This window comes from Aulostomus chinensis, chromosome 18, assembly GCF_037954235.1.
Source record: "Aulostomus chinensis isolate RoL2024-O1b breed Wild chromosome 18, RoL_Achi_v1.0, whole genome shotgun sequence".
Classification (NCBI taxonomy): domain Eukaryota; kingdom Metazoa; phylum Chordata; class Actinopteri; order Syngnathiformes; family Aulostomidae; genus Aulostomus; species Aulostomus chinensis.
Window position 1 is genome coordinate 9809495 of NC_141337.1, and position 21671 is coordinate 9831165.

A 21671-nucleotide genomic window follows, 5' to 3' on the forward strand; every position below is an offset into this window, starting at 1 on the left:
GATGTCCTGCAAACAAACAAAAGAAAAAACAGCCAATCAACAGGGACTAATACCAGAGGAAAGTTATGGTAAATCAAAACTTGCTGACACTGTTGGACATTATTTTCCATCCATCCATTGTCTTCCGCTTATTCCTACATTAAGGGTCACGGGGGGGCTGGAGGCTATCCCAGCGTCGACGGGTGAGAGGTGGGGTTCACCCTGGACAGGTCGCCAGTCCATCACAGGGCCAACATAGAGAGACAAACAACCATTCACACTCACATTCATACCTACGATCAATTTAGAGTATCAGTCAGCCTCGTCCCCTATTGCATGTCTTTGGACGGTGGGAGGAAGCTGGAGTATCCAGAGAGAACCCATGCAGGAACAGGGAGAACATGCCAACTCCACACAGAAAGATCCCGTGCTGGAGCCAGGACTGGAACCCGGAACCTTCTTGCTGTGAGGCGACAGTGCTGACCACTGCACCACCGTGCTGCCCTTGGACATTATTTTGATTTTTAAAATGTTAATGTCATTGATCCTTAATATGTAACACCTTTTCAACACATTTACACAACTCATAGATTTGAGCAAAGCACAAGAGCTGCTTTCATGTGCACATTTGTTAGGTTTGAATTGAGTAACATGTAACCCTATTATATGGGAGGACATGCCGTTTGAGTGTGAAAAATAGGTGGCAGGAAGAAGAGATGAAGCGCCTTAGTGGAAGACTAATAAAACGTCTGAAACCACCAAACTCAGAACGAAAGAGACAAACATCAAAGTCCATGGACCGGCTGTTTGATCTCACCAAGTTTTTCCTCTCTTTTTTAACATCACTCTGGCCCATTTACACTCTGGTCTTCATTATCTTGCTCAACTCTTAAAATCATTTAAAATCTATCAAGATATGACATGAGTAATGGAGTACACCGCATTTCAACTATAAAATAAGAGAGACGTGCGTAGCGGCCACTTTGATACACAACATTTAGCAGCCAATATCACTTCATCTCTTACCAAATTAGACATCTTAAGTGGGATCTTGCATCTCTTTGAACAAAAATGCTTGGCAGTGGAAATGGATTTTCTGTTCTCAACCTCCAGGGTGGTTTATGGCTCCCTTTTTTGACAAATGAGCAAGAGTGAGATAAAACACCCAAATACACACTCTCTCTCTCTTTTTCTCTCTCTCACACACACACACACACACACACACACACACACACACACACACACACACACACACACTCCTTTCAAGAATACAATAAATCAATAACCATAAAAAGGCAGCTATTAATGTGCTGGATAGCTACACATTAGGAATAAAACTAGGTTTTTGGCTGCTGTGTAAAGGTTTTGATGCAGGCCGCACACATCATTAATAAAGGGATAGTGTAGTTGGGATGTATCGAACATGTGCTGGAATGCCAATAAAGACAAAAAAAATGCTGGCAACTGCATGGCAACTCATTCACAGCTTTTAGAGATTTGGGCCACCTGGGCAGGATCAAGGTAACACTAACGTCACAGGTTCCTAAAAATTCTGCCTGTGGAGATAATTGATTATGCATCATTGTCGTTTTTGTGTTTTTGAATTGTAGAACGTCTGCATGTGTGCGTGTGTATGAAGACTCAGAAGAGACAAGGCCACTTGTGCCCATGGCGTCTGGTAGAGCTCGTGACTGGGCCTGTTTAACTCCTCTAACAGAGCACCGTTCCACAAAGCCCAACACGCAACCCACAGATGTCCCACAGAACAGACAGGACTGCGCCGCAACCAACAAGAAGCAGTAACAACCCAGCACCCCCCCCCCCCACACACACACACACACACACACACCATCCCATCCTGGCCCACACACCCACGCATGCACACACACATGCAAGCAAACAAAACAAACACACAAGGGTCTAGTAAGCACCACTGAACCTTCTTCAAAACATTAAATATGGTCAAGGCATATTTTTCTCATGTAACTTTTGTGGTATCCAGCCTCACAGATATTTTGAGTTATTTGCCAGGAAACACACTAGTTTGTTCCTCCACTCATTTTGAACATGCTCATTAAGCAACAACTCTCCACAAAGATGGCCACTACCTCTCAAAGTTTCTGAGGTGGAAGCTCTATACGTGTAGATGTGACGTCCCATCACCATGGAAACAGCAGTGAAAAGGTCAATTAGGAGTCTGTAATGGTGGACAGACAGAATCCCTGGTTCAACAATGTAATTTTATCAACGGTGTAATGCTGTTTTGCAGTTTTCTCACTGAAAAAAGCTTATGAAAATTACATTCCCAGTGTTTTATGACGTGTCAATGACAATCAAGGTCTGGTAAGATTTAGGCACACAAAACAGTCTTGAACACGCGTCTCCGACAGCAAATTCTGGAGTTTGTTGGTCCCAACCACCAGATGTGTTGTTGCTGAACCAGGTCCACAACAACAACAAAAAAAAAAAAAGGTAACTGATTTTTATCACAATTGTTTTGTCCGTAGACCAAGTGTGTGAAACAACAGTCAGGTAATTAAATGACATCATTCATTAGTTTAATGTCTGATAAAGAAGCATCTCTTGCTGATAATGGAGAAATCCATTTACTGTCTAGTAAATATTTGTAGACTTGTAGTCTTTTAATTTGTTAAGACTTCATATATATATATATATATACACACACACACACACACACACACACACACACACACACACATATATAGTGGTAAATATTTGGTATAGTTACAGGAAAAAAGAGGTAAAACTTTACTGTTACAGGGACTCGTAAATGCACTGTATCATTACAGGATACAGGATACATTTAAAATGATGAAACTATGTTGAAATAAAATATCTGTGGGGTATGGAAACATGACTGAGCTACAACAACAGTTGTAATGGATTATAGATTTAGTGGTCCACCACCTTATGTTCTTTGAATTAGTTGCATATGGACTCATAGTACAAGCCAAGTGGGGGCTGTAAAATGAAGTTGTGGCTGTTCTCACATCTTATTCATCGTAACTGAATAAGCAGCTCTAACTGTAAGTTTAACAGTAAAGAAATCCTCTGATTTTAACTTGCTTTCTTTTTCTTGAATCATCTTCATCACCAAATATGTGAGATACATTTCTATTAAAGCAACAGCTCGTCCTAAATAAGTTATTCCATCTTATAAATAAAGGACATGGTTTGACTACGTGAGGTCATGAGAGTCAGAGGTGAAATCAAGCTTTTTTTGTGTGTGTGCGTGTGTGTGTGTGTGTGTGTGTCTTTACATTCACAGTTTTACTTTTGAGAGTTGCCTGGGGCAGACATGCAACGTCGGCTCTGACTTCAAAGCCTCAAAAGAAAATATATAAATACGAAACCATTAGGCAGCTTGTTTTCTTTAGTTAACATTTCAAACACGCTGTGGAGTGGATCATGCTTTCAGTCCCTCGTCTCTGTAACTTGAAGGTTGATGTTGTTTTTTGATGCTCCTGGGGCAAACTACAGTGCCAAAGCTGGAAAGTCCTCAGCACCCTTTGAAAAAAAAAAATGGCTGCAAAAACACACTCAGGAGTCAGACAGAACACAACCCTCCTTTGGCCTGTGTGGACTTCCCTGCCAGCTGCCCACTAGGATACAATTTGCATTTGGCCCTCAAGCACAGTAGAGCCATAAGCATAGGTTTGAATGTCAGACATGGGTCAGACATATACAAACCCCAAGGTGGTAGCATCATAGAGAGGAGACAGAACAGAACAGAAGACATAACCCTGTTGGACATACCATTCTCTGGCAAAGCAGGAAGAAAATCCATTTTTATTAGCGACGCTAACAAGTTTACAAACAGAGCTGCTTGTCTCAGTGAACTACAGATTCATGGGTGATCCTGTGTGTAGACAGATTACCACTCCATTAAACAAACCAAGACCTCAAAGAGTAACAAGCTCTTGGACATACATACCACAAAGAGAGAGGGGGAGAGGGAGAGAGAGAGAGAAAAGAGAGAGAGAGAAAGAGTGAGAGAGAGAGCAAGAGAGAAAAAGAGCAAGCAACTCTCTCTGTCTGTCCAATAAGTTATTACAACTCCAAACATTTATTGGAAGGAAATCAAAAAATGTGTGCCTTTTTGTCCTCCTTCTTATTTCTACCCACAAAATTACATTTGAGCAATAAAAATGTTTATATGTTAGGTATATAAATGTTTGGGAATAGCAGTTTGTGACTATTTTTAAATCTGCTGGGAGCTGAAATAACATCATAAAAAGACCCATGAATCAGTAAAAATAATGCTCAGAAGGAAAATAAAACCTTCTGTTTCCAGTAGCTATTATTTAGTCATATACAGCTGTCAGGAGGACAATTTGACGTGTGCGACCGCAACGCAAGTTCGTCCGGAATAGGCTGTACAACAGTAATGAAGCACTGGCTTGAGCAGCACGAAGGCATGCATGACAAAATCAGTAAAAAGTGAGGAAAGATACTAGGATTATGGTTTGGTCAGTGAGCTTTGAAGAGGCGGCATCTTTGTCAGTGAAAAGGCATCAATCTTCTTAGATGCAATCATCGACCTCAGCTCAAGGCTTAATTTCAGGCTTTCAGTTGAGAGACACGGGGACTCATTTTTGGAAGAAACAAAAAACAACAAACTTAAGATTTACACGATAAGAGTGATATCACATGTAACAGAAACTGCCAGCTGCTTATAAACAGAGAAGAAACAGCCAGATTGCCTTGATCCTGGAGACACCAGACCTTCCAAAGATCAACAAAGATGATATCTGTCACATAATCCAATTTGTATTGGTCAAGTGGGGCACAAGCAATTGAACCTTGGATTTCTTTTTTTTTTTTTTTTGGAGAAATCTGATCTGATTGGCTTTTCAGTTGGTATACAGCAAAATTGTGTATCTTGAGAATCCATGATATGATATCCCAGTTGGATGGCATTTAACAATCCTGGGTTTAAAATCAAACAGTAATTAAAAAAAGAAAAAATTTTTTTAGTTCACATCGTTGTTGCTTTGTTTACCTATCCAACCACACGCCAAAAGAAAAACAATATTCTATTGTGTATTTTTATGTCAAGATCTTTTTTTCCCCCAGAAAAATAAAATATGACGCATGCTTATCAAGAAGAGTCAATCTTCAAAGTTTCCCTGTCCATCAGCTAAGTTACATGGGTTAGCTAACAAGCAAAAATGTTCCGTTAATGTGTTTGGTTGTGTGCCAGCTCAAACCCTGTTTTCTTCCACTAAATTCTGTAATTACAGGTCTGCGGGCTCCGATTTATTCATATTAACGAGCGTGGCAACTGTGATGGCTCCAGATTATATGCTAAATTACTTTAAAGAGGACTTCTCCTGCAACTACATGGAGCCCAAGCTGCCATTAGCCTCTGATGGATACTGCGATATTTTCAGTGTTGGGGCCCTATTAATGACTCGCTCGGGACACACCCGCTTTTGACAGATCCAATCAAATTCCTTTTGACAATTCTATCCTGTTTAAATTGGAAATATGCCAACATCCAGTGTTTCTGAACCAAAATTAACATAAAGATTTCTGAAAGAAGCAATAGTGGGAATGTGATGATGCTTGCAGGGAGCTTGGATGAAGCTAACAAACACAAGATTTTGCAGAGACCTGTTCAAGCCTTTTCAACCAAAGCCACAATGTTTTCTTAAACTTAGCCAAGTGTTTTTTTTTATGCTTAAACCCAAACAAACCTAAACTATAGCGTTGGCACATCATAATTTCAAATTTAGATTCAACATGCTGCGTAGTCAGTTGTGCACACGAATTTAGAAGTGAAATGTATTTTTGGTTCAGAAACACTGAGATTAGACATATCTGTGGTTTGCGTAATCGCCAACATGTTATTCTGGCAACTGTGTTGGTTAGAACATGTCAGGACGATTCAGCAAAAGTACTCCAAGCACCTGTCAGAATAACCTACAATTGTTGCTCTGTGGTAGAACCAGTTTTAGGTCGTCTGATAAGTCTAGATATCGATGTAGGATTCTGTCTGATCCGATCCAAGACAAGAAACAGAGTTGTGGCACAGTCACACCACCATAGAGGAAAAACAGGCCCGTACTCGCTTGAAAGAACCAGAGGGGTGCTTTTAGCAAAAAAAAAAAAAAAATCACATCGACAATTAAGTACAACAGGTTTATCATTTTTCCCACAACATGAAAGGAAACTGGTTCTCTTTCACTCCAGGACATAGTTCATATCAGTGGAGGGCTGGTGATGGTGGTTGAGAAGTCTTGCAATGGAAGCGGTCGCATTATTTACATCACTACTATTTACTAAGACAGAGCAGGAGCATAAATGTAAGGAAAAATATGAGAGCAGGACTTCATTTGAAGATGCTACGCACAAATTACAGTCATAGCATCTATGAATGAGGGGCTGGTGTTTAACTCGCCTTTCATCCTTTTCCCCTCGATTGAAATTAAGAAATTACTGCCCCTGTTTGACATGGTCACCGAGCAGGAAGTCATCTACTCATTAAAAAAGACGAGGGGGGCTGACTGACAGGACAGAGGAGAGACAGTAAGACGTAGGTACTCTCACTGGGTGCTGAGGCAGGTTTAAGGTGGTACGGGTTTACAGGAGCGAGTCCAGGAAAGTGACAGGTGACAGAACCTGCAGTCGACTGAAGTCACAGCAGAATCTTGAGCAGTTGCAGCTCCCTCCTGAGGTAGTTGATTGAAACAGCAGGCTGCTTGAGAAGTCTCATGCTTTCTGTGACAATCATGGGTCACAAAATATGAAAAGATCCAACTATGCAGCTGAACAGTGAAATATGATCGAGAATAAAAATCAAATCAGTTATCAAAACTTGCAAGTTATGTCATGTTTTCGACACCTTGTGCCCTGCAGAATGTTATTACCATCAGATTATGTTTTCATTGCCGTTTGTGTGTCTGTCTGCCAAATTACAAAAAAACGACTCGAGTTATTTTCATGAAACTCAGTGGAAGGGTGGAGCAACTAATGTCATTTTTGGCAAGTCCAGATCACAAGCCAGAGTCCTGAAACTTTGTTTTTGCTTTCTTTTACACCGAGAGATTTTTTGTTGTTGTTGACATTTTAATTTATTTCTCATATTATATTGAATGGACCCTGATGAAACAAATCAGGCATATTAACAGGGATGATATCATGTGGGAGCAGGCTATTGGCACTTCTTGTTTCACATGTGGTGTTAACTATTTAGCAACTTTGGAATACAAAGATACCAATCATTAATACTTTGGCCTGTTTATGTGCATGCACGGCTTGCCCAGGAAGAGGCTGCATTGATGTGCAATACAGCACCAACATATATTTAAAGCAATAGTTCACCAAATGAATTGACACAGTGCTCAATAAGTTCATAGCCAGCCGGTAAATCTCTCTGTATTATAAATTAAGTTTGAGTTTTTTCTCGCTTACACTAGCAGCTAGCAGCTAGCAGCTAGCAGCGGCGGCTCGTCAGCCCTCTGCTAACTCAAATGTGGATAAATAATGTAACTGTAAGGCTCCTCTCCACTTTTCATGTGTTATATGACCAAATGGATGAAATTAAAGTATTAATGAGTCATTTTGTGGGATTGTGTTGTGATAAAATAATTTATCTGCTGTTTGACAGCCAAAGCAGCACCAGCTAAGTTGCCCATGGCCAAGATGGCCGCATCCAGTTAGCTGACTTGAGCGTAGATCAGCTTCATCATACAATTCTTCCAAGTTTTTCAAAATGATTAACTTTTGATGGTGAAAGAAGACTTTTCAAAAGGGGCTACATATGGATTTCAAAATATTTATCCAATGATTTCCAGCCAAATGGTAGAAGTGGAACAGGATACGGCTGAACTGATGATGTTTCCACATAAGCTTGACAGATACGAGGAGAAAATTACCACCAGTATATAAAGTACAAGTACAATGCAGTTATTCAGGTCTGTAAGAAGTCGCAATATTCAGCCGAGTTCTAAGTCACACTACCTGAGCCCAAAAAAAGTGTGCCGACATTATTTCATGAGTAATAATAAGTCTTCTGCTGAGTATGTTTTATATTTTCAAGGTTTTTTTGGTTACACAATTGTACTACTAACTACAGGAATGCCATCTAACAAACCTCATTGCTGTTTTTTTTATTGTGTTTTACTTGATTTAAAAAAAGAGCACTGCCTGTTTCCAAAAACAAACAAATTCATTCTAAATTGAAACAGAATAACATCTGGGTGATAAAACAGCAGTGGCACAGATAGCTAAACCAGCCAACAGCCATGCTGAGCAACCGTCATTCATTTGATTGTTCATTTTTACACCGATGCCCTCCTTTGATTTGCACTCCTCATATGTGTGGCACTCACTCCGCTGCACTGAAAAAGAAATTAGGGTTGAAGATGACAAAAGCACACTGCAAATTACAAGGCTTTATGTTTACTATTCTGAGCTCCAACATGACATTCAGTCCAGCAGCATGCTAGTCTTTCGGCATTTTCTTTTCTTTAGAAAAAAAAAGAAAGAAAGAAAATACCACAGCCAACTAGAAGTACAGAGTGAAAAAAGAAAGGCCATAATTAGAGTTGAGTATGAAGAGAGAGAGAAAGAGAGAAACAGAGAGAGAGAGAGAGAGACAGAGAGAGAGAGAGGGATAGAGAGAGGGAGCCTCCATCAAGAACTCTCCTCTGCTCATCTTCATTTGTGCCTCACATGAGAGCACGGCCGTCTCTGGTCTTGTTTAGCGGAACATGTCAACAGTCATTCCAGTAATGCCTATATATGCCGATGTCAAAGTGTTGGACCATTAATGGCATTCTCCGAGGGCTTAAATCCTCTCACTCAAGCTGATTTAAACAAAACATGATTATGATAGCTTTGTGACACCATGCACACAGACTTAATCAGCGATGACAGCGGTATAGCTCCGGAGCCAAATGCAGCTTGAGTATTTACATTTGTTTACATTTGTATGCGAGTATGGATATCATCCGTGCATTTTTGTGGATGTGATTTTAAGTCTGCCATCTGGGCACGGATGAAAACGAACTGTCACGTTAAACTAAATACTTATTTGAAAGATAAAAGAACATCCCCTGACAAAAAATAAAAGATCCGAACAAAACAAGTGTGCTCTCCCACTCATGTTTGTGTTGAATTTTACTGTCTAATCGTCTTTGATTTATCCCAAACTAGTGCCAGCAAATTTCAGGCAGTGGCACTAGCCAGAAAAGGACCTTCACTGTTTTCATCATAATCTAAACACACTCAACAGAACATAATCTGAACACACTACATTGTAGTAAGCTTTCAAAGATCATGCGCACGTGGATAAGAATCGCCATATGAATGCTCATCATGAAATTTTGTTTAAGTTACTCCTGATGTTCACTTCATGATGAAACTGCTAGATGTGAAAGTTTGCGTTTGAACAACTACAAAACACTTCTATGCTACATGGTTAAAGAATATGAAAAACTATCATCAAAGTCTGTTCAAAATGTTTCCAGATCACAGATCCAGAACACAATCAACACCATTTCCTCAACGATTCCACGGCCTCAGTGAATTTAATAAAAATGGGCTCAAAACATTCTTCTTTCAAACCTTTCACACGGAGTCAAGGAATCTAGTCAAAATTAATCTAGAAAGCCACTAGCTATATCCTGCAAATGGCTAAGCCTTCATGATCAACAGTATGATCCAGCTCCGCTCCAGAAATTTAATATCACTGTTTTATCGTTGATCTGAATTTCATCAAAACCTATCTATTAGCCTCTGAGATAGCCAGCTAACAATCACACACACACATACCAGTGATCACATGATCTGAGGTAATAGGAATCTCAACATAAACTTGACAGCAGGTGGAAAACTTCATTCACAGCTCTCCATAAATCTTCTCTGATTTCACACAGGTTCAAATATCACAGTGTTGCAGCTTTTATCAAGAAGTCATACCCGTGCTTTACTTGAACTCTTCCATTTGGTGCCCTGTCTGTCAGTGTGTGTGTGTGTGTGTGTGTGTGTGTGTGTGTGTGTGTGTGTGTGTGAGCACATGCACACACATACATTCCCGTGCGTGAGCATCATTGTATGTCCCCGAGGACTCAACCTCCTGCTCCTCAAGTGAGTATCAAAGAGCTGCATTTACAGTTATCTCTGCTTGGCTGCGCCACGGAAGTAATCACTGCAGGTCAGGGGTCAGCGCTCTGGCCCAAGACAGAAACAAAACGGACTGACGTCGACTTCAAAGGAAAGCGATACTCTGACAGATTGTTGTTTTAGTCAGGAACTCTGGATATCATAATCAGGAGGGTGGAAAGGGACAGTAAGAAGAGAATGTACTGCAGTGTTGTCAGGATGGGCTGGAGGATATTGGTGTCTCAGAAGAGCAGAAGAAGAAGGGAAGAATACCTTTGAATAATTAGAGCCAACAAGATCAAAGACCAGTCTCCAGTTTGCTCCGCTTAATCTCTGTAACACAGAAACGGGGAAACAACAACAACACCAAAAAAAAGCGTCATTTTATTCCGTCCTGTTGTTATTCTTCTGGTTGGTGAAACCCAAAACCATGTAAAACATAATGGAAAATATTTGAGGTTGTCTTTTATTAACCAAGAACAGCTTTGATGTTTGATGTCTTTATTTGTTTTGGAAGAAGAAAGGGAAGGGGCAATATGGCATGCGAGCGATCTTCTTTTGGAGCGAGCACACAAAAAAGGGGAGGAATGAATGATATGAGAGAAAACCAAGCTTGTTCAGTCTACATAATCAATTAAACATCATTATTGGCCCTTTCAAGAGTGCCGAGATCAAAGAGAAGTGGGGAATGATCAAAGTGACAGCATTTTGTTTGAGCACTAACCCGTTCCTGCAACTGTGTTGTTCTGCTCTCCAGCAAGTTCACGTTGATATTGCTTTCGTTGGAGATCTGATGAAATGACAAAAGTGTAGCAAGCTGTACGGCTCCAGGTCATATTTCACCATATACATCTGTACAGCAAGTGATGCTGCATATAAGATTGATATGTTCCAACATCCTGTCAGATTTGTATGGAGTCTGTGTTTTGTTATTTCTTGACACTGTAAAAACGGAGAAGCCTGGAGAATGTTGAGAAATGCAGATGCAAGATATCTGGCAAACTGAGTAAACTGCCTGTCTTTAACGTTAGCGGCTCTCAGGGACGATAAAAAACAGCTCTGTTACTATATAGACAAGGAATTATTCACACCACTTCCATTTAAAGGCCTCCTGAAACAGATGCCCGAGTGTTCTTTGTTTCCACATATTTAAACATTTCCGGTAAAATCGCAAAGCTACGGAGGGATTTGCTGCAGGTACTGACAGATGTTTACATTAGCCAACAGTGCTCAATGTGCAGAGAATCCCGCTTTGATTCCCATTTCTTTCCAGATTGTAAATCGCTAATTTACCCTCGCAAGCTTTCCTGGTGATGGCTCAGCTCCCTCTGCAACTCTGGGTGGCACTGCAACGACAACAACATGCTTGGAGTCGTTGTCCACGAGTCATTCGTGGTCGTCGCGTGATGCTCAAATTAATTCATCCACAATTTTACAGCTACTTCTTTCACAAGGTACTGTGCTGAGAAAAAGTTTTCTGAAGCTGTAATGCAAAAAGGGATGGAAGGGATGGGCCATAAAAATCTATCTTTATCGATTTACTTTATTGGATGAGTCATCACACTTGCAAAATACACAGGAAGAGAAAAGGGATTTACCTGGACCAGGGAAAATTTGGAAAAAGGGATTTTCATTTCATGGGAACTTCACTAAGTTTAGCTAAAATATATTTTAATCTGATCTTTTTGAAAAATCTAACAGTGTGAAGAAGAGTGGCTGGTTTCTACCCTCATTACATCTGAGTAATGAATTACAGCAGGTTACGTTGCAACAAGCTGATAATTCAGTGTGTTTCAAAAGACTGAGATACACAGCTATACAAAGTCACTCTTATTCTACATGCCTGTAAAGCTGGAAAATAAATTGGCTTGGTCGGTGCATTTCAACCCGTTGTGGTGTAAGAAAGTCCAAAAAAGCATTCCAGCTATCAAAGACACAAACCGCAGACCTTCTCAAGTGGATGTGTGCAGCAACGGGACAGCTCAAATGCATAGCAATAGCATAAAAAGAAGGGCTTTCTGCTTGCTGAGTGTGAAAACAGGTGGAGCGGCGAGAGGGAGTCTTTCATGGACATCCTGTCAAAAGGGGAAGAGCATGGGTGGAGCAGCATCACGGCGAGAACGAGAAAAGTCAGCGTTTCGGGGGGGGGGGGGTGGAGGCAGGATGTCAGTCAGAGAGAGTGTGTGTGAACTCTTCTGGTCCAGGTCACACCAACTAGGTCTTATCACTGCACCCTTGTTGGCTTTGGGTTTCTTTACTTCTGGGGGGCCTTCAACCTTCATGACAGATCAGGGCTACTGGCCTGTCAGTCTTTGCGCTTTGCGATTGGAAGAAGACAGACGGCTCCAAAAATGTTCTCATTTGACCTTTTTACTTTAATGTACAGACTTCTTTTATTTATCTTGGTGCCTCTCTTTTACTGCATGCTGCTGTACTGGAAGATTTTAAAAGGAAAATATGCAGTGGAACATCTTTTTTAAATTGCTTTCCCAAAACAAAATGGTGCAGCGTAGTTCTGCCATGGCTTATCTGCATTTGTAGATGCTAAGCAGTTTCTTTTTATTAGAATTCATTGTTATTTATTAGAAGAGAACCTCATCAGTATATCTAAGAGCTCTCCGTTATAGAGATGTCAGCGTGAGTCCTCAAACCCAGGAGTATGTCAGCATTATGGAACGTTTGATTCCCTCGTCTCAAAATCAGTGGGATTATTTAATGTTTTTTTGGAGGTTGAATGCCTGAAATAACGGCAGTGTTTTATGATATATTGCTAAGTTGTAATTGTTCTTTTGTGCTAGCTTGTATCAGCCATGTTGTCCAGAGACAAAGACAAAGTTAAGGAATATATGGAAAGATGTAAACCCCATAAACAGCTGTTCAGTAATGCGAAACAAAGGTCCGCTGCATTAGAGCTCTTTCGAATGTTACCACCAACTTTTACTAATGCGGTAATCCAAAAATATATGAAAGAATCAGAAAGGATTCTATAAAATGAACTGTTTTGCAACATGGGCCACAAATTTTTTTTTATTGGACTTGGTAAATCAATGAGTTTTGAGATCAGGAGTGAGAAGGTAACACTGCTTGTGTTGGTATCAATGCATTCGTACTGCTGAATCATGCCAAACTAGCTATTTGTCCCATCCGACAGGATTCACACGCTCCCCGCTTTTCATCACAAAAGGGCAGAACAACAATATTATGGTGTCCACTGAGTGCCTACCCCCCAGTAAAAACATTTCTGTGAGAGTGGGCTTGACCTACCTCTTCTCTCGTATAAAAACACAAAGCTGAGTGTATTCCAACAGCTGCTGCCCGGGTGCCCTGTGGAGAACAGAAGGACAGCTTTGAAGATCTTGACCTTCTGGAACAATAAAACACCATCATCAAACACTTTTCTCAGACAAGACTACTGACCCACAGATCCAAGCGTCTGCTTGCGGTAATTCATATTAAACTGTAGGATTCACTGTGACTGTGTGTGCACGTTCAGAAACTTGTATCAAGCGCACACAGAATGCAAATCTAGACTGGTCAGGTGCTTCTGACTGACAGCGTGTGGAGTTTAATTCTGCATCCTGATTCTAAATCCTACCTACCCTCTCACCCTGTCTATCATGATGAGATTTTCCACTTGGACAATAAGTGTGTCTACAATTAGTTCAGCATTACTCAGTGATTTGAATCACTTAGGATGTTTTGCTCCTTGGTGACACATGACTCAAAAGAAAAAAGGTAAATAAGAAACCAAAATTACCCAGAAAAGCATCATCCTTTCAGGATGTGATGTAATGATGCAGTTAAATCATGAGCTCATAAATATTGCCTTAAAAAATGATTCCGTGGTTCATGAGGTCTGTCAGCAGGATTACAGAAAATGAGGTTGATTTTTACCAATCATGGTGGAAGGGTGGAATATAGGCGAGGGAAGGATCCTTTAAATTTTGGAATAGATTAGTCATCAGACAACAGGAAATGACATGGGTTGTTTATTTTCACACTTTGATGTGCCCCTCCTTGTTGGTTGACCAGATCCATCTAAAATTTGGTTAGAAATACCTCAAGAACTTGGTGACGGTCTCTGTCAACACTATGATTTTATTCAGCGGCATTACCGTGGCTACCAATTTTAATATTTCAACATAAGTCAGGTTGTAACTGGATGACACAAGGTCAGATCTTTTCCAAACTTAAATTAAATCCCAGGTTGACAACCTCTATGAGTCATAGTGCCAGCTAGTGGTTACAGGAAGTGTGCCTGATGCAACAAACATTGTATTTACATCAAAATTGCACTGCGTTGTCTTCACTTGACGTACAGCGACATGATGCATAGCAAGTGTGTGTTCTCTAGCGCCACCTAGTTTTACACTGGGTTATGCTGAGCTGGCCTCAGCGGAGTTCTGGTCCTCTTGTTCAGCTGACTAAAAGGATAAGAGACCAGGACTTAAAAATGACACGATGCTAGATGTGGACCGGTTGGTATCTGTACCAGGATATCAGAGGGTGAAAGGGGGAATTAGCTAATCGGATTCGCGTGTGCGAGACACACCCGAATGTAGTATGGAAGTCTGTGGATTCAAGGTCAAGGTAAGTAGGAAGCACTACTATTTACCATCTTGAGAAATGTGCCAGGTGGCTGTTTTTAGTACACAGTGAAATGGCATCTGAGCTCGCAAGGGGAGCAGCCACAAGCCTGCTGATGACGAGGGAACAGCAAGAGCCACCGTACTGATCAACTCCTGCACTTGTACAGTATACCCACCGATGAGGTACAGCTAGATAAAATAAGCCTTTGATCTTACATAACTTTATATCAACATAACGGGGTCTTCTTTACTCATCACACAGAGCTCTGAAGGCCTCTTGTCTCTGTCCACATGTTAATCTTTACAGGGCACTCAAGGAAGTGGCGTTGACAAGCAAGTTTTGAGGTCAAGAGGGGGCCAGGGGTCAAGCACTTCCTCCTGACATGAAAGCACATCCAAGCACACCTTGCTCTTGGTATCTGCCATGCACCCCCATCATCTGTACCTACATAATCTGGGGCTCATCGGGTCCAAACAAAAGCCATGTGTTAATTACCTTTGAAGGTGTAATGACTTCAGGACCGCAGCCGAACTTCATCTTGTTTCAAAGCGAGGGCCGGAGAACAGGTTACGCTTCAGACACGTTACAGTTGTCCTCTCCTCTATACCTGCTTAACATGCTTTCATTTTAGGGGAAGATAGCCGTGCCTTTTGGTTTCTCTTATCCCCTCGCGTATCAAATCCAGAACTACACAACCACTTCAACCTCACTTTTTGTGGGCTCTTAAATAATTAAGGAGAAAGTTCTCACAAGTGAGAATTGAGCCTACACCTGTCCTCCAGATGTGAGGGCACTCACTTTGATGGAATTTGTTTTGTTTTTGTACCCTGCACTTTCAGAAATAATTCCATTGTAGTAGTAATTATTAGCATTTACTTTTTCTTTATTTACATCCATTGCTTTCCCTAATTATAGACATATCGTAAAGGGAAAAAAGGCAATTAAGATGTTTGACTCAGACAAAAACTTTCCAGATTATATTTATATCCAAATCCCCCTCTCTTTGATTCAAGTGAATTATGAACCGATCAAAACCAGATAGAGATGAGCAAAACGTGCTGGAAGTTTGTTAGTCATCACAAAAACAGGATGGTGTTTTCTGATGACGGCTCCTCTCGCTCTTAGTGAGTAAAACCTGAGTAACACTTTCTTCTTCCCACAAATGACCACCCTCTTCCTGCCAGAGGAGAAAGGGAAGTGTTATATTCCCAAACAGATATGTTACCTTCTTTTTTATAATAAATGTTTCCACTGGCTGACCGCAGGTGTCCGCAAAGAACCTGAGATTTTTGCGGGAAGACGCCCTGAATCAACGGCTTAAGGTGGCTTTGTAGGAAGTAGTGGCTGCTTTAAAAAAACACTTCCTCTACCTCTGTGAAAACGTTTTTAATATATCTCAGTCTTTTTCTCTCACTCGATGTTTCATCGTGTGATTTAACATAATTATACTTGTAAGAGGATATACATCTGAATACATCAAAGAGCAGCGAGGACTTGGCAGCTTCATGAGTTATGTCCTGACTATCCCACTTCAACCTCTTGAAGATATGCAGTCTCTCTCTAAATCCTCTCTGCTGAGAATAAACAAACACAGTCTTTAATCCTTTAAAACGGGTTTTTCTTTTGAAAATCCTAAACTCTAGTTTCCAGGCAGATGATGGTCAGGGGGTCTCCACACACCTCTTGATCCTCGGGGCATCTAGAGGGGAGTCGTATGATGTGGGGAGGCTCTGCTCCTGACGTACAGGTACAGCCGACACTGGACATGAAGGCAAATCTGCCAGCCTGCCGGCGGAGAGTTTGGTTATAAATATCCACCTCACACGGCAGTTTCCTCAGTTTCCTCCAAAAACAAACACTTGAGATACTGCCTTGTAATTTATCACTGCTCGCTCCCCTGTGGAGGGAAAATCAAAGAAGGGAAATATAGAGCTGAAAGATTGCAGTGTGCGCTGTTGTTTGTTTTTGTTTTTTTCATGTTTTATTACCTCTCCTCATGTTGCCAATATTTATTGAGCTCCACCTGGCTTAACTAGCATCATAAAGTACACTGTATTAAGTGACTTAAAAAAAAAAAGAAAAAAGAAAAAAAAAAAAGCTGAACTAAATGTATCCTCAGAACTCTGAGCTCCGAGCTAAATACTGTGTGTATGCAAAACATGCTAATGTGTGTCTCAGATGTGCATTTCTTTCATTTTGAGACGAAGGCGGGGATGATGATTTCAGATTCCTGGGAGAAAATTCCCAGGCCTGGAAGAGCCCATGGAAAGTAATCAAGTAGCAGAGTGATGTCACTCTGATGAAAGGCAGCCTGTCAGACAGTTGGCGACTATGGGTGCTCTTTGGCATGGGCCACAGCCTGCTATACACCAAAATATGACATCAAAGCAGGTACCAGGCCATGCCAAAAGGCTGGCACTGATCACTGTCTTCTTTGATTACAGTAGCTTCATCATCTTGCTGAGAGGATAAAAGAAAACGGCTGCTTGGTGTTAAGAAAGTGTCAAAAATAATGAGGCACATACCATGTGCTAATAGTGTCCCGGTGGTTCAGAGGATTGAAGTGCATACAGGGATGGAGTCTAGACTACTCCAGTGGATATTTGGATTGAATTTTATCTTTGGGGTAGGAATAATTTTGATCCTTTTCCGAGAAAAGTGGCGTCAAAACTATGGATCGATCGGGTCAACAATTTCACACTATAAAAATGAAAGAAAAACATCTAAAAACAACTGTTATCCTCCATAAATTCTTTTAAGTCTAGAGTCTCAAAAGTGTTTCAAAGACAGTTCTCACATAATTGAATAATGACCATGTTTTATAGCAGGGTGTGGACTTTAAAAGAATTTCCTCATGGAGACTACCAGGTTAAAGGACTGAAAATGAATCATGTGTTGTGGCTCTGCTGTCATGACCTGTAATAAGGGCTTTTCCATGTCCTTTGGCGAATGTGTAACATAAATAAACATTTCAGAGACAAAGGATTCACCCTCTGTCTCAGTGGAGATGAGAATAAGCACAGGGGAAGGAGGGCTGCCTGCCGCCACTCTGATGATAATAATAGCAGGTCTAGAATGGTAATTGGTCTCTGCTCCCGCCTCTGTCGCTACCTGGCAGAGGGCACTGCAAAGGGTGATTCAGGCTCAAAGTATGAATGGAAAACTCCTGGAGGAGGGCCACACCATCAGGCACCGGTACCTTGCTCATCTTCGCCATCACTCCCACATGCAAGCCATGAACAACAAAGCCAAACGGTTTACAGGTAACAGCAGCTATTCTGTGACTATCACTCAGATGGAAGAGCAACAAAAAAAAACAACCTGTCAGCTGAACTATCTGGTTTCCCCTTGGTACCAGAGAGACCCCTAATGCAAGCTGTCCAGTCTTGAAAGAGTTCATTTTTATCAAACAGGGCATCATCTGTAACCAATAGATGGCCTCCTCTTACGAAATGAGAGCCTGTTCGACAGATGTCTCCTGCCTCACTTACTCTCTCTTACTCCCCATTTACATCCACATCTTAGTTGGCACTTCCCGACTTAAGTCAGGATCAAGGGTGTTCACCGATTTCTCTGGGTAATATCAGGGACATGTGGCGAAGGGGGGCACATGAAAGGAACCCCACAGTCTGTTAACACCCGTGATCACTGTACATGTTTGTTTTGGGTTTTTAACAATAGCTCCAACATGAAATTAAGGGGACCTGCTTCCGGCGCTCTGCCTCAAGGTGACACAGAACAGAAGCCGAGGCTCAAAACATTTTCACATAAGCCGCAAACGTCAAAGCTCTCTAACATTAGCCTCAGATCAGCTTGTTAATGGCGCTGTCGTTACAACAATCCAGGCAAAAACTCGTTGCATGAATAACATCTATGAACATGTTTTCTTTTCAAGAGCTTTACAGTGAGTTTTCGAGGGATGACAAGCAATAATTGGCTTTTTGGAAAAGCCACAGGATGAATTAAGAGCCAGTATATAAAGAAACTCTGACGGTTTCAACAACTCTCAACTAATTCCTAACACCTGAGTCAAATTACATACATTTCCACTTCTCTTTTTTGTCCTGGTCTTATCAGATACCCACACTTCAACACTTTAGGGCTGAGTGCCACTAAGTCAACCTGCACTGGTTGCAGTGCTGTGGTCGGATCCTTAACCTGGTGTCATATGTTGTTTTTTTGTTGGTTTTTTTTTGTTGCTGTAGCTGTGAAGTTTGTGTGCTTCATGTCGGAGAGGGTGGCAATTTTAAAGAATTTAAAGAAACGCCTCTATGAAATATAAAAGTTTTATAGATGGTAATCTCTCCTTTGTTCTTCCAATGAGGACCTCCACCTGTTTCTGATGATTTGAGCCAGAGCCTGTCCCTTTCAAGAGGCTGATCCCTCCTGATCTCTTTGATGTAACCTGACCTAACAGTTCCAACTGGCAGGATTTGATGATCACGGATGGACCCTCGACAACAGCATGTGCAAATCAAAACTAACAGGCACGGGGAGGCGGACGATGGAGATGTATGAGCAGAACTGGCAGGCTGCGTAGACAGAGAGTGCTCGCGGAGCTATGATGTGTCTAAACGCCAGGCAGGCAACGGTCACATGATCAATGCTGCCAGCGCAGACTTAAGCAGTAAAACCTGTTGATCTGTGAGGGCACATGCAACTGATCGGAGATGAAAGACAGGCTTTGACTTTCACAGGAGGCCTGGAGTCGGGGTGGGGGCTACAGGGGCACTTCTAAGGGACTGCCATTAGAACAGCTGGGTCATTTTCAAATGACCTAATTCCCAGTTTAATCCAGTTGGACTGGTAAAAAATGTGTCTATGTTACCAACACATATCCAAGAGAATCAGCGGAAAGGCTTGGCACAAAGAGTTCACATAAGGTGGAGGACAAAGCAGTGAGCAGCAACAGTAGCAAAGCATCATAGCACAGAATTCTTTCCAAATCTACATGTTGGAGTCACCCCCTCCATAGAAAACCCAAGCATCTGCAGCTCACACTTCTCACTCACTTGGGTCAGAGGACGTATCAACACACCGCCGAGGCATCTCTTCATGGTAGTGTGTTTGTCAGAGGCCAGCATCCATCTGCGAGTGATTTAAGGGTTACATTTTTGGGGATGACGTGTGATAAAACAGGGAGGTATGGGTCAAAGTGACTAGACTCGATCTGTGACAGAGCCTCTCCTTCTGGGCCCTACCACATGTTTTAATCTATACAAGCATCTGTTTGAAGTTCCCAATGAATACCATCAGCCCGGCTGGTGACTTCATATCCATCTTACCTGGCTCAGACCAGTTTGACACATACTGATTTACCACAGGGCTACAGCCTGTAAGAGGACAGGAAGCTGTTACACACTTATCGCTCTTACACTATCTTCAAAAATGCCTTTTTTTTAATCCCTATGGATTAATTAAACATTTTCATTTCTTATCTGCAGGGTGACAGTCTATTTCTTTCAAAAACCTCAGCAAATTGTGTTAAAACACGTAAAAGAACTGATGGATGGCTCTCTGATGATGGGACTTGACAGTCTGTCTTAAGTAAAGTAAAGGTGTAAAACTAAACTAGTATTCTTGTCAAAATCAACTGTTCTCCTAAAAACAAAAACAAAAAACTACATATGATGTGTCTGCCTTTTAACATCATAACCAATCTGCTGCAGGAGCAATTCTTCTTCACCTCTGCCAATCACGTTTTTTGGGTGGCCTTTGTCGCAAAAACAGCAGGGTTTCCCAAAAACTATGAGGCCTGTTACCACCAAACACGATGGAGTGTTGAAGTGTGAGCCAAGGATAATTCTGTTAAATTTTGGGGGAGATGAGTCACTGCGCTGTCATTGTGGCTCGACCAGATCCATCTCAAATTCGGTAAGAAACACTCGGTGATTTGTTGAGACTGAGAGTATTCGTCAGTGTTACCATGGTAAGGCCTCATAATTTCATCATAGAAACGGTTGAAACTCCACATAAATCTTTTCAAAACTTTAGGCGCTTGATGAGAGTGAAATACAACAAACATTTACATCAAACATGTCTTCTTGTGAAACACAGCAGCATGTAAGATAATGAGTGTATTCTCTTGAGCCACCTAGTGGATGCAGGAAGTGATATGCGCACCACGGTGTGACATTAGCTCATGTAAAATCCAAATATTATCAGGTTTCACCACTCTTTAGCTCTAAGGAAGAGCCAAAAACTCTCACGTGTGCAGATGGCTGTTTGCAGCTTTAATTACAAATCAAAAGTGCCAAGGGCCTAACATTTTAACAGAGACACATGAGGCTGGGGTTCGCTGGTAGACAGGATAGGGAGCAGAGCAAAGCACTCTTAAGTCAATCCAGGGTTTGGGATTTTCTTTCACATAATAACAGGAAAAAAGTGGAAAAAATCAACAGTAGCAACATCGTATTTGGCCTAACACAGAAAAATATTATGATATTCGTCTGTTTCACATGGCTCAGTCTAAGACAAAACTCTCCAAAACACCACCGTGAAGTGTTTCATTGACAATCATTTCTGACCTGTGAGCTACACATAACACCAAAATGTGTCCTTAAAATCAAAGGTTGTTCGAGGGGACGCCTACCTCCACCATAATGAGACATTCCTGTGTTAGAAGCGAGCTTCCCATCAGGATGCTCTGCTCGACTTAAAATATACAGTAGACCAGGAAAGTTTGGAAGAGACTGAAGTGGGAGGGAGGAGGCGAGGCGGGGGAGAAAGAGTGATGGTTGCTTTGATCTTTGGAGGCCCCGTCTGGATAAAAAGAAAAGAAAAAGAAAAAACAAGTATCCAAGTCCCTTTTCCTAAGAAAACACGAGCAACTCAACCAAGTCCTTAAAGTGATTGCAGCAAGGAGCAATTGTGTTGTCCCCCCAAGGACCAGGTTAGTGGATTAACTGTGAATAATTACAATCTTATTCCAGGGAGAACACATGATATTATTATAAATCATATTAAAAGTA

The 21671-nt window shown here is 41.4% G+C and overlaps 1 protein-coding gene across 5 annotated transcripts in view; it reads right to left on the reverse strand.

Annotated features, from left to right (window-relative positions):
* The window catches only part of LOC147245068 (uncharacterized), a 47302-nt gene that overhangs the window by 12975 nt on the left and 12656 nt on the right, over positions 1-21671 (reverse strand). For 2 of the 5 annotated variants that reach the window (XR_015110110.1, XM_086185456.1), the window contains exons 3-4: positions 16381-16485; positions 13375-13434 (exon numbers count right to left, since the gene is read on the reverse strand). Coding sequence is in view for 1 of the 5 variants with exons in the window: in XM_086185456.1 (XP_086041582.1) it covers positions 13375-13434; positions 16381-16485 (165 nt within the window). In the remaining 4 variants the exon portion in view is untranslated. Of the gene's footprint in view, positions 1-10383; positions 10444-10834; positions 10901-13374; positions 13435-16380; positions 16486-21671 lie in introns of all 5 variants that reach the window. The other 3 variants (XR_015110111.1, XR_015110112.1, XR_015110113.1) reach the window with 3 other exon arrangements.